The sequence below is a fragment of the Eschrichtius robustus genome, chromosome 8 (assembly GCF_028021215.1).
Source record: "Eschrichtius robustus isolate mEscRob2 chromosome 8, mEscRob2.pri, whole genome shotgun sequence".
NCBI classification, from domain to species: Eukaryota; Metazoa; Chordata; class Mammalia; order Artiodactyla; family Eschrichtiidae; genus Eschrichtius; species Eschrichtius robustus.
In genome coordinates this window covers 115,385,427-115,396,565 of record NC_090831.1, presented here as the reverse complement: position 1 = coordinate 115,396,565, position 11,139 = coordinate 115,385,427, and the positions used below count along the sequence as shown (strand labels likewise).

Genomic DNA, 11,139 nt, shown 5'->3' with positions numbered 1-11,139 from the left:
GGCGGATCCCGGGGGCGGGCCGGGCTCTGACCCCGCGCCGCGCAGCCCCCGTGCGCCCGCGCCCCGCGCCTGCAGCCGGCAGCCCCGCAGGCAGGAGCCCGGCCGGCCGGGAGGTGGTGCTCGCCTGCCCGCGCCCGGGCCCGCGCGTTGCCGGGCAGCGGCTTGGAGGCTCCGAAGGGGGCGGAGCGGCGAGGCCGGCGTGCGGCTGGCGGCCCCCGTCCGTCCGCGGTTCCGGCCCCCGGCCAGCCCCCGCCTCGCCGGCCTCCCTCCGCGCCGGTGCGCGGCGCCCCGTCCCAGCAGCCGCCGCCGCAGCGGCCGCCCCTCCCGGGCCTGAGAGCGCTGAACCGTGAGGCCGGGCCGGGGCGCCGACCGGGACAGCCGGAGGCGCGGCGCCGACGCCGAGGCGCGGCCATGGAGGGGAAGACCCGCGCCGGGGTCGCGCTGGTCCCGGGGCCGAGCGGCCGCGGGCCTTCCGCCCGCCGCGCCCGCCGCGCCCGCCGCCGCCGCCGCTCGGGGCTGCTCCTCCCCGGCCTCTGGCTGCTGCTGCTGGCCCGGCCGGCCTCGTGCGCCCCAGGTAAGCACCGCGGAGACCCTCCGGCGCGACCCTGCCTTCCTTCATTGCTGCTATTTTCAAAATCCGGCTTTCCCCGCCCATCCTCTTTTATTCTCCAGCGCTCCCTCGCTCTCCTTTCTTGAGATGCTTTTCCATTCTTGTTGGGCCCAGCAAATAAAGACACGCAGAAAATAATACGAAAAAGCAAGCGGGTTCTGGCCAGTCTTGCTGAAGGTCTGCAAAGCTATTCTGTTATCCAGGGAGCCTGTGGCGGGTCTGGTGGCTTCATCTCAGAATGTGCCTTTATTTTCCCTGCAAAACGCAGGCACTGGAATTGTATTTGTGCGTGGACATATGAATGTGGTTACATCAAATTTTTGGAAATACTTTATTGTCGGGGCGAAGGGGTACATTCGGTGTGTTTGCTTGAAAACAGTATTGCATTACTCTGGGTGGCCCTGCGTCCCCCCACATGCAGGCAGCTGGCGGTGTCCCCCAGTGCACCAGGACACAAAGAACATTCAAAGAGTATCTCTTGGAAAGCGCCCTGGCCATGGATCTTTCCAGGGAAATAGCTATTGCTGTTACTTCTGCAAAGGCATTAATACAACAGAGTGTGAAAATACTGTGATTCTTAAGTGTCAGGGCATGAAAGGAGTAAGGGCTGTTTTTATAATAGATGCAGTTTACTGACTGTTAGCGTGGAATTAGGAGGCATGATTTATGAAGAAGCATGTGGGCGGGTTTTGTTGTTGAGGAAATGATTTAATTCATATTGCTTCTCTGAAATGTTTATTTGTCCACCCCGAGCCTACACACAGGATGGTCTGGAAACCATCTCTGAGATGACATGCTGCAAGCCAGTGATTGCCCTAGCACGCACACACACTTGACCACTTTGGGGGCAGGAAAGGTGGAGTGAGCAGTGCGCAGAGCTGGTGCACACTGAACAAAACCAGAAAACTGTGGAAGCAACTCCAAATCCTCCCTTCTCATGGGAGCAGTGCCAGAGGACTGGCAAGTGGCTTTGGAAGGAAATGGAACACATTTGAAGGTGTCCCTGGGCCTCACTGTCGGAATTATAACCAGTGCCACATAGAGGATGGGACAAAAAAGCATAGGAAGGGACTTAAGGGATCATAGAATGGAACTGCTCCTCTGACTGAAGAGGAAACTGACAGAGAAGTGACTTGCTCAAGGTCACAGGCTAGTTGGTGAAGACTCATCTCTTTTCCATTCTCCTTACGGCTCTTAACCCGTGGACTTATGCACACCTGAGACCTCCTCAGAGATTTCCCATAGCTGGGTAGAGCCCTGCTCAGGGAGTCACACCAGAGCTGGGGGGACAAAATGGGTCTCTTTCAGGCAGTACACAGAGAGTGCAAACAGCTTTGTCTGACCTAGCCCCTCAGCTCTCAGTCCTGCCTCTGAGTGTTCTAGCCTGTGTGTCCAGAGGAGCAGAGACCCAGGGCTTTCCATGAGAAGAGGTAATCATGAAGAGGGCTCTTGGCGTTAGTCAACAAAGCAAGCCCATCTGATACTCATGGATTCATCTGCTGGGGGACATGGCAAGCTAATTGTTCCCATTTACTGAGTGCTTGCTGTGTGCCAGGTGCTGCATTTTAGTTACATGATCCAATCACACTCATTTTACAGGTGAGAAAACTAAGGCTTCAGGAGTTTAGGTTAGTTTGACTCCAGACTCTACGCATGTAACCTCTCTTCAGCTTCCCCATGTGAACATGGCCATCTGGATGTGCTGCAGATGTTGTGGATAATATAAGTAATTCTCTTGATAAATTTAGAATAAATGGAGCTGTTTGTACTGTCCCTCCATAACTTTCTCGTCGGGACAAGTCTGTTCCTGTTCCCCCTTAACCCCCAGTACAAATATTCAACTTGGTGACTTGAAATTATATTTCCGCTCTAGAGCTGACAGCACGGAAGCAGAGACTTACTTCATCATTTCACGGGTTGGTGTATTGGGCTCCCCTGGTTGAGGCATGCAGAAAATAATAATAATAAAGCTGCTTCTAGGGTGGGTCATAGGATAGGAACTGAGAAGGGGAGGGACACAGCGCCTGTCCTCAAGGGTCCAGGTGGAGACCCAGAGCAGCGCATAAGCAGGTGCAGACCCCTGCACGGACTGTCCCCGGGCAGGAAAGGCAGTGAGTGAAAGGGTTCCTTAAGGAAGACCTCTTAAAGGTGGCCCCGATCCACTTGAAGGCTGAGAGGAGTGATATTGGTGGAGGGTGGCTTCCTGATGTAGGATAGCTGGGCATGGTGAGTGGCAGGTGATCCTGAAGAGATGCTGCATTTCAGTCCACGTCTTGTCTCTGTGCCACCAGGACCCTCTGGCTCCTCTTCCTGAGTGTTGTATTTTCACCATTCGAGTGGGGCTGGGGGAGGCTTTGCCGAACCTGCCGTGGTGGTTCTGTTTCTGAAGAGTAAGTGGTATTAGTCAAAAAGTGGCATGTCTTACTCCTGCCTTGGGTCTCCTAGGTGAGGCTGTAGTCCGTTCTGTGGCTGCCTGCAAACTCTCGCCTCCTTCCGCAGGTTTGTCTTTCCTTGTTAACTTTTGTTAAATGGAGCCCACCCTCCAGTTGGTCCCCTTATTTCAGTCTTTATTTAAATTTCTATGTTTTATTGATTTCTTGTCTATTTCTATTTCATTCAGCATTTTGATTGTGCCCTTTTTTGTTTGCTTGTTTAAACATTTATAAGTTTGGTCTTGTGGAAACAAATTGTAGTATTTTGGACTTGTTTTTGAATGGAGTCCTTTTAGGAGATCCTACATCCACAATATTAAAAGAAAGGATTGTGCCCATTTCTTCATCTTGTTCAGGGATAAGTCTTTCTTAAAATAAGAGTTATGAAATTGATAACTTAGGAAATTATTGGAAGGTACAGAAAACAGGTGTCCATAATCCCATAACCTATAGCTAACACTGTAAATAATTTTGTCTTTCCTTTATTAACATTAAAAAAAAGAAAACTGAATTATATGTATTTACTTTTTTCACTCAATATTTAACTTAAGCATTTCCCTATTCATTAAATATTGTTCAAAAACAGTTTCCATCCTAATAATTTACTTAATTATTATCTTATTATTTTCTGCTTTTATAAATAATGCTATGATGAATAGCTATGTAGGTAAGGCTTTGTCTATATTTCTTTGTGTGTGGGCTCTGCTGGGTGCCTAATACGTGTCTCAGTAGGTGGTTGTTGAATGAATCAACTTTTTATGTAAGGCTGTAATGCTGAAATGAACCCAAGCAGTTTATGCAGTTCACTGTTTCACTTCATCATAACCAGCATTGAATATTATTTTTAAAACTCTTGTTGCTTTAATTTTTTATTACTTTTGAGTTGAAATTTTTAATATAAATTTATTTATTTATTTATTTATTTATTATTTTTGGCTGTGTTGGGTCTTTGTTGCTGCACGCGGGCTTTCTCTAGTTGTGGCGAGCAGGGGCTTCCCTTTGTTGCTGTGTGCGGGCTTTTCATTGTGGTGGCTTCTCTTGTTGTGGAGCACGGGCTTTCTGGGCTTTCGGTGCACGGGCTTCAGTAGCTGTGGCAGGTGGGCTCACTAGTTGTGGCTCACGGGCTCTAGAGCGCAGGCTCAGTAGTTGTGGTGCACGGGCTTAGCTGCTCCGCGGCATGTGGGATATTCCTGGATCAGGGCTCGAACCCATGTCCCCTGCATTGCCAGGCAGATTTTTAACCACTGCGCCACAAAGGAAGCCCTTTGAGTTGAATATTTTTTGTGTATTTTGTATTTGTATTCTGCGAATTTTCTGTTTTTGCTTATTTACCTGTGGTATATATATATATATATATATATATATATATATATATATATATATATATATATATACACACACACACATATATATTTAAAATTTTTCTTTATATATTAAAGATAGCAACCTTTTTTTCTCCTTTTTGTTGTGTTCTCCCCCTCCAAATGGATTTTCTTTTAAATTTTATATAATCTTGAAATTTGATTATTTTGATTAGCAAAATCTGCCATTTTGTTTTTCTTTTTATTCATTGCATTTATGCTTCATGGCATGTTAAATTTTTATCTTACTTAATGCACTATTTTATTATTAGCTTTTCGAGGTGAATATTGTTATACTTTTTCAGTGGTTTAGTATCCTATAAACAAAGACTTAGATAACTGTTTCGAAGGTGTGATCCCTCGAGCCTCTTGGGGACGTGTGGGTGCTTGTTAAGAATTTAGATTTCTGCGGCTCACCCTTGACCTACATTAGAATCTTCCTTTTTAACAAGTTCACAGCTGATTTTTAGGCACTTTCACCTTGGAACTAATGATCCAGATACCATAAACCCCTAATTGAAAGTTAATGGCATTTTGAGGATATACCACTTAATATCTTGCAATTGTCTTTTAACTGTTAGAACAATTGATTTAAAATCGTGACATTGAAACTGTTTTTGGTTATAACTTGTTTGCTTGGTTGTCTTTGGGTTGAGAATCAAAGGGCATAGAGGACGTCATTTTAAATCCTCACCTCCTGGCCCCTTGGGAACAGCTGCTGCAGTCTTTGTCAGGAAATGCCTCATTTAATCCTGAAAACAGAACCCAGCCAGGGGTTGTGAAAAGTCACCGGGGACCTGGGAGCCACAGGTTTTCTCTCAGTGCCTTGGGTGCTAGAGGCAGCTAATTACTGTAATTATAATTACACTAGGTTGATTTTCCCAGATAGGAAGATGCTGTTCTTACTGATCTAATTTGTTTCCAAGTTGTGACCACCCACCTTTCATCTGCAGCTCACTGTGACATGATTTCTCTCTCATGTGCTTAGGCAGCATGATTTGTTGGAAAGCACATTGAACTGTGAGTTAACAAACCTGAACGTGCGCTTCTCAGCCAATGACTTGCTGTGTGACTGTGGATAGGTTACCGTGTCCTGGGTTATTTCATCAGTGTAATAAGGGGTCGCTGAGATGATCTCCAAGTTCCCTTTAGCTCTTATATTTCAGGTCCACAGGTTGGATACCTTGGAATGCACTTGTTATAGCAACTGTCCTGCTTCTACTGAATGTTTGTGAGTGTCACTGTCTCACTGTCCTGTAGATGTTCTAGCCCAGTGACCTACTGAAGGCCATTGTATTCAATCCTTTTTTTAAAACAATCCTCCTCCACTCTTCCCTCCTGCATCCCCACCCCCAGGACACCCACCGTGTCCATTTTCTCCTGATCCCTTGCATCCTAGATCCCCACTCCCGCCCCACCTCACAAACCTAGTACCGAGAGCACAGGCTGTGGAGTCAGACTCGGAGGCTCATGAGAACCACAGGAGCCCCTACAGGTGATTAAGCAAGAAGGAAGTGACGTGACCAGATTTGCCAACTGTAACTTCATAGTGGCGTGGGCTTGATGGAAATTTTGAAAACACGTATAGACTTGGTCATGTTTATAGGCTTCAAGGAAGAATCAGTAAAGATACAGTGGTTGAAAATTTGAGAAAGAGTAGAAGTGACTGAAGGATAATTCCCTCAAAGTGAAGAAGTTGCTGTGGGCAGACTGGCTCACCATAGGGAGCGGGGGAGAAATAATAATGGGGGAAGGAATCGGAGGGGACCGGGGGAAGATTGGGAGTGAAGCCTAAGGTGATGGGAGAAATCTGTAGTGTTGCCAGCGCACCTGTGATGCCGTTTGTCCTGTAGCATCTGACTGGCTGTGTGTGGCCAGGGAAGGTGGGCGGTTGGCTTGAGTCAGGGTTGGGAATCTTGGGTAGGCGCGATGAAGGGCCAAGGGGAGTGGAGGGATCTGTGGTGGGGCTGCTGCGGGGTGGGGTCTGGGCTGGATGGGGAAGGAGAGGAAGCAGTGGATAGAGCAGTGGGAGAAGGGCTGAGAAAGGGGGTCCAGGTGAGATCGCAGAGCCAGGGGTGGTAGCAGTGGGCTGCAGTGGGTAGAGGTGGCGGAGGGCTGGAAACTGGAGACCAGTTTCAGCCAGGGCTGGGATTGAGGTTTTGGAAGTGGATCGACTCTGGTGTTGGTCTTGGTTAAAGATTTCGGGTCGAGGTGGCTGCGGGAGGCCGTTGTTGGAGTGGACCGTGAATGCAGGCTTCGGGGGAATAACCCGTGGCTGCTGAGTTTGGCGGGAGTGAGGTGAGAGGACCGCAGGCTGGGCGCTGAGTCCTCAGTGAATGCAGGGAAGTGACCGCCGTGATGGGGAGGAAGCGGCTCTTCTTCTGCCCACCCCTCTCTCCATCACCACTGCCGCCGCCCCCATTCGAGCTCCCACCATCTTTTCTTTTTTTTTTTTTTTAATTTTTAGTTTCAAATCCTAGTTCTTCCAGGTTTTTTTTTTTTTAATTTTTATTTATTTATTTATTTTGGACTGTGTTGGGTCCTCGTTTCTGTGCGATGGCTTTCTCCAGTTGCGGCGAGCGGGCCTCTCACCATCGCGGCCTCTCTCGTTGCGGAGCACAGGCTCCAGACGCGTAGGCTCAGTAGTTGTGGCTCACGGGCCCAGTTGCTCCGCGGCATGTGGGATCTTCCCAGACCAGGGCGCGAACCCGTGTCCCCTGCATTGGCAGGTGGATTCCCAGCCACTGCGCCACCAGGGAAGCCCTGGAGGGATTCACTTCAGGGTGGAGGAGAGCAGAAGGAGAAACGGGGCTAGACCTGGGGGCAGAGATGGGCTGAGGGGCTGGTGACTGACCCCCCCGTTCGTGGGGATGGTGGACGAGGCCCTCTTCCGAGAAGAAGGCAGGTGTGAGAGGGGCTCGGGAGCTTGAGGAAGTACCACTGGTCTCCGGAGGAGATCGAGAGGAGGTGAGTGCACGAATCGCCGGGCGGCGCACGGCCCGGCCGCAGTTGGGAGGCCTGTCTCGGCAGCAGGCCGGGCAGGCGCGCTCTGCTTGCCTTTCCTGCGGCCCTGGTGGCCCAGAGCCCCGGCGGAACGTGAGGGGGTGACAGCCGTCCTGGGCGGTGGGTGGCACGTCTCGGCGGGAGGTCAGGGCTCGGGGCCTCCTGCTCCTGGTGACGGGCAGGCGTTCGTGGCCCTGTGGAGCCATTGGGAAACTCTCCCCGCTCCTTTCTTTGTTCTCGTGTTGGGGCCTGGGGAAGGAACCCCTCATCACCGTGGTTTTGGGTGCTGGGATTAACTTTGGAGCCAGACAGCTTGAAGGGCTGCTGTAAACGCTGGGGAAATCCTGCTGCGGAGCCTTCAAAGGGGGAAGACACACGCACAGGCACACACACACACAATCTTCCACAGCCAGCTTCTAAGGGAACTCGCACCGAGCCCAGGAGACAGGTGTGGACGGGGTGGGGGGGTGGGGAGGGGAGGTCGCTAGGCCTTTGCTTCTGCACGTGCTGCGCGCAGCAGCCTCAGGAGCACCCGCAGGAGCGCGTTAGAAAGGCACGCACCCAGGTCCCGCACCCAGGTCCCGCCCGGATCTACTGAATCTACTTTCTAAGGGCCTGCGTTGCTGATTTGTCTGCACACTAAGGTTTGAAAAGCTCTGGCCTAGGCAGTGTCTCCTTGAGGTTGGGGGAATCGCCAAGACTTTTGGTGCTTGCCTGTTAGTGGGGAGTCTTTAGCTCGTAAAAATTCAGGTTTCAAGTTGGTTGGGAAAACTGAGGGAAGGGGCAGCCGCGGGTTTAGAACTGGGCTGGCGTCTGGTGGGACACGTCGCTCAGAGAACTGCTCTTGCTCCGTGTTTCCCCTCGGCCTGGGCGTGTTTGGAGGCCTTTCGTCCAGCCCTACATGGCCCTGCAGTGATCTTGGTGGTGACAGCTGAGGATTACAGAAGCACCTGGAGGCAGCTGAAGCAAACAGGTGTCAGCAGTGAGGTGAACGTGGAAGCAATTCAAGTGCCCATCAACAGACATGAACAAAATGTGGTCCGTCCATACAAGGGAGTTATTATTCCTTCTTACAAAAGAAGGAAGTTCTCACACAGGCTGCAACATGCATGAGCCTTGACATTAATGCTAGGTGAAGTAAGGCAGTCACAAAAAGACAAAAACTGTATGACTCCAGTTTTGTGGTGTCTAGAGTTGTCAGAATCACAGAGACGGAAAGTAGAGTGGTGCCTGCCAGGGGCTGAGGGGAGGAGGGAAGGGGGAGTTAGTGTTCAGTGGGAGCAGAGTTTCAGTTTTGCAAGATGAAAAGAGTTCTGGAGATTGGTGGCAAACAATGTAAATGGACTTAATGCCACTGAACACTTAAAAATGGTTAAGACAGTAAATTTTATGTTATGGGGGTTTTTATTTTATTTTTTAAAAACAGTTATTTATTTATTTTTGGCTGCGTTGGGTCTTCGTTGCTGCGCGCGGGCTTTCTCTAGCTGTGGTGAGCGGGGGTTACTCTTCGTTGGGTGCGCGGGCTTCTCATTGCCGTGGCTTCTCTTGTTGCGGAGCATGGGCTCTAGGCGTGTGGGCTTCAGTAGTTGCGGCACGCGGGCTCAGTAGTTGTGGCTCGCGGGCTCCAGAGTGCGGGCTCAGTAGTTGTGGCGCATGGGCTTACTTGCTCCGCGGCATGTGGGATCTTCCCGGGCCAGGGCTCGAACCCGTGTCCCCTGCATTGGCAGGCGGATTCCCAACCACTGCGCCACCAGGGAAGCCCCTTATGTGGGTTTTAAAAAACTACAGTTATTAAAAAACCAAAGTGAGGCAGAGTAGGAACTAGCTGGTCGGGTATCGTCAGAGCTGGGAGCCATGGTGGCCTGGGGGCAGGGCAGGAACACAGGACAGGTGCTCGCGTGGGAACATGCCGGCTGAGGCAGCTGACAGGCTGGGTTGGAAGGGCCTCTGCAGACCATCAGAGGCCAGATCTGATGGGGGCAGGTCGGCAGCTGGTGGCTAGGACAGCAGTCACATTTCCGGCACTTGGCTCTGTGGCACCATCAGGGATCTCCAGGCCTCTCAGCCTCAGGACCACTTCACCTCACATCACCTCATCCCTCATCCCTCACTTCTAACCTCACCTTTCACCTTACACTTTATCTCTCACCTCACCTTTCCCCTTATGCTTTATCTCTCACCTCACCTTGCCTCATCCCTCATACATCACTTCTTACCTCACCTCTCACCTCACCTCACCTCACCTGTATTGTTGAGAAAGCCATTTGATGGAGGATGAGATGGGGCTGGGGCTGGGGAAGGGGACTCTAGGAAGGGGTTGGAGTTTTCATCCTGGGCCTGAATAGAGTCTTAAGAATTTATAAAACCGAATTCTTCTTCCTCGCCCTTGGAATTGGGCTTTTAAATATTTGGATGCATTTTCAGACTTAACAATAGTTTTATTTTTTTTCTGATTGTAAAAATGGTATGTGTTCATTCCACTTATGTGTACACTGTTCTCTCTGCCTAGAACATTCTTATCTCAGATATGATCTCCATGGTTTACTGCGCCCCTTCCTTCAGGTCTCTGCTCGAGTCTCACGTCATCAGAGAGGCCTTCTCTAACTCTGTTTTCAAGAAACAGCAGCCCCTCCATAATTCCTTGCACCTGACCCTGATTTGTCTCCACGGCGCTTATCACCATCTTACACGGGTCTGTTTATTCTCCGTCTCCCTCCACTAGACAGTCAGCTCCGCCAGGCCAGACTTGATCTGTTTGGTTCTGAGTTGTTTGTTTACCTGTGCAGCAAATCTTTCTGGAGCGCCTCCTCTGGGCCGACACTGTGCTGGGCCCTGGGGATGCATCAGTGAACAAAGGTAATTACATGATGTGTGACTAGGTGATAAATGCCGTGAAGAAATGGAGCAGTAAAGGGCTTGGGAGTGAGGGGCTGAAGTGTGAATCTGGGTGGTGAGGTAGGCCTCGTGGAGAGGGTGACTGTATTAGCTGCGGGGGCCTCCGTAACGAAGGGCCACAAACCCGGCGACTTAAACACCAGAAGTTTATTGTGGCACCGTTCTGGTCGCTAGACGTCTCAGATCAAGGTCTGCAGGGCCGTGCTCCCTCTGAAGGGCAGGGGTGGGGAGGATCTGTCCGGGCCTCTCTGCTGGATTCTGGCAGGCCTTGGCTTGTGGCAGCGAAACTCCAGTCTTCACGTGGGGTTCTCCCTGTGTGCATGTTGGTATTCAAATTTCCCCTTTTTATAAGGACAGTCATTGGATTAGAGGCCCACCCTACACCGGTATGACCTCATCTTAGCTACTTACATCTGCAGTGACCTTATTTCCAAATAAGGTCACATTCTGGGGTATTTGGGGTTAGGACGTCAACCTATGAATTTGGTGGCGGGGACATGGTTCAAGCCATAACAGTGACATTTACTCTAAGATTTGAAGGAGGCCAGAGGGTGAGCCAGACAGGTCTTTGGGGGGCGGTGTTCCCTGCAGATGAAGCAGCCAGCACAAAGGTGGGAGTGTACCTGTGTGGGGGCATGGGAAGGAGGCCAGTGCGCCCAAAGTGGAGACATCGGGGTGGGGAGTGGGAGGAAGTGGGTGTTGGGTGGGAGTGTCATAGGTGTCACGGGACTGGTCATCACCCCAGGTAGGGTGGGAATTAGAATGAGAGGAGTGATGTGACGAGACTTAACACGTCAGATTTGTTGCACATTTAATGAATTCCGATGGTACAAAAGAT

General features: G+C 50.6%; 1 protein-coding gene across 1 annotated transcript in view; it reads left to right on the top strand.

Annotated features, from left to right (window-relative positions):
• Nucleotides 1-365: 365 nt before the first annotated feature.
• The window catches only part of KIAA1549 (KIAA1549 ortholog), a 154,012-nt gene continuing 143,238 nt past the window's right edge, over nucleotides 366-11,139 (top strand). Inside the window, exon 1 of the mRNA XM_068549539.1 lies at nucleotides 366-574. Within this exon, the coding sequence (XP_068405640.1) occupies nucleotides 412-574 (163 nt within the window). The 5' untranslated portion in view covers nucleotides 366-411. The remainder of the gene's footprint in view (nucleotides 575-11,139) is intronic.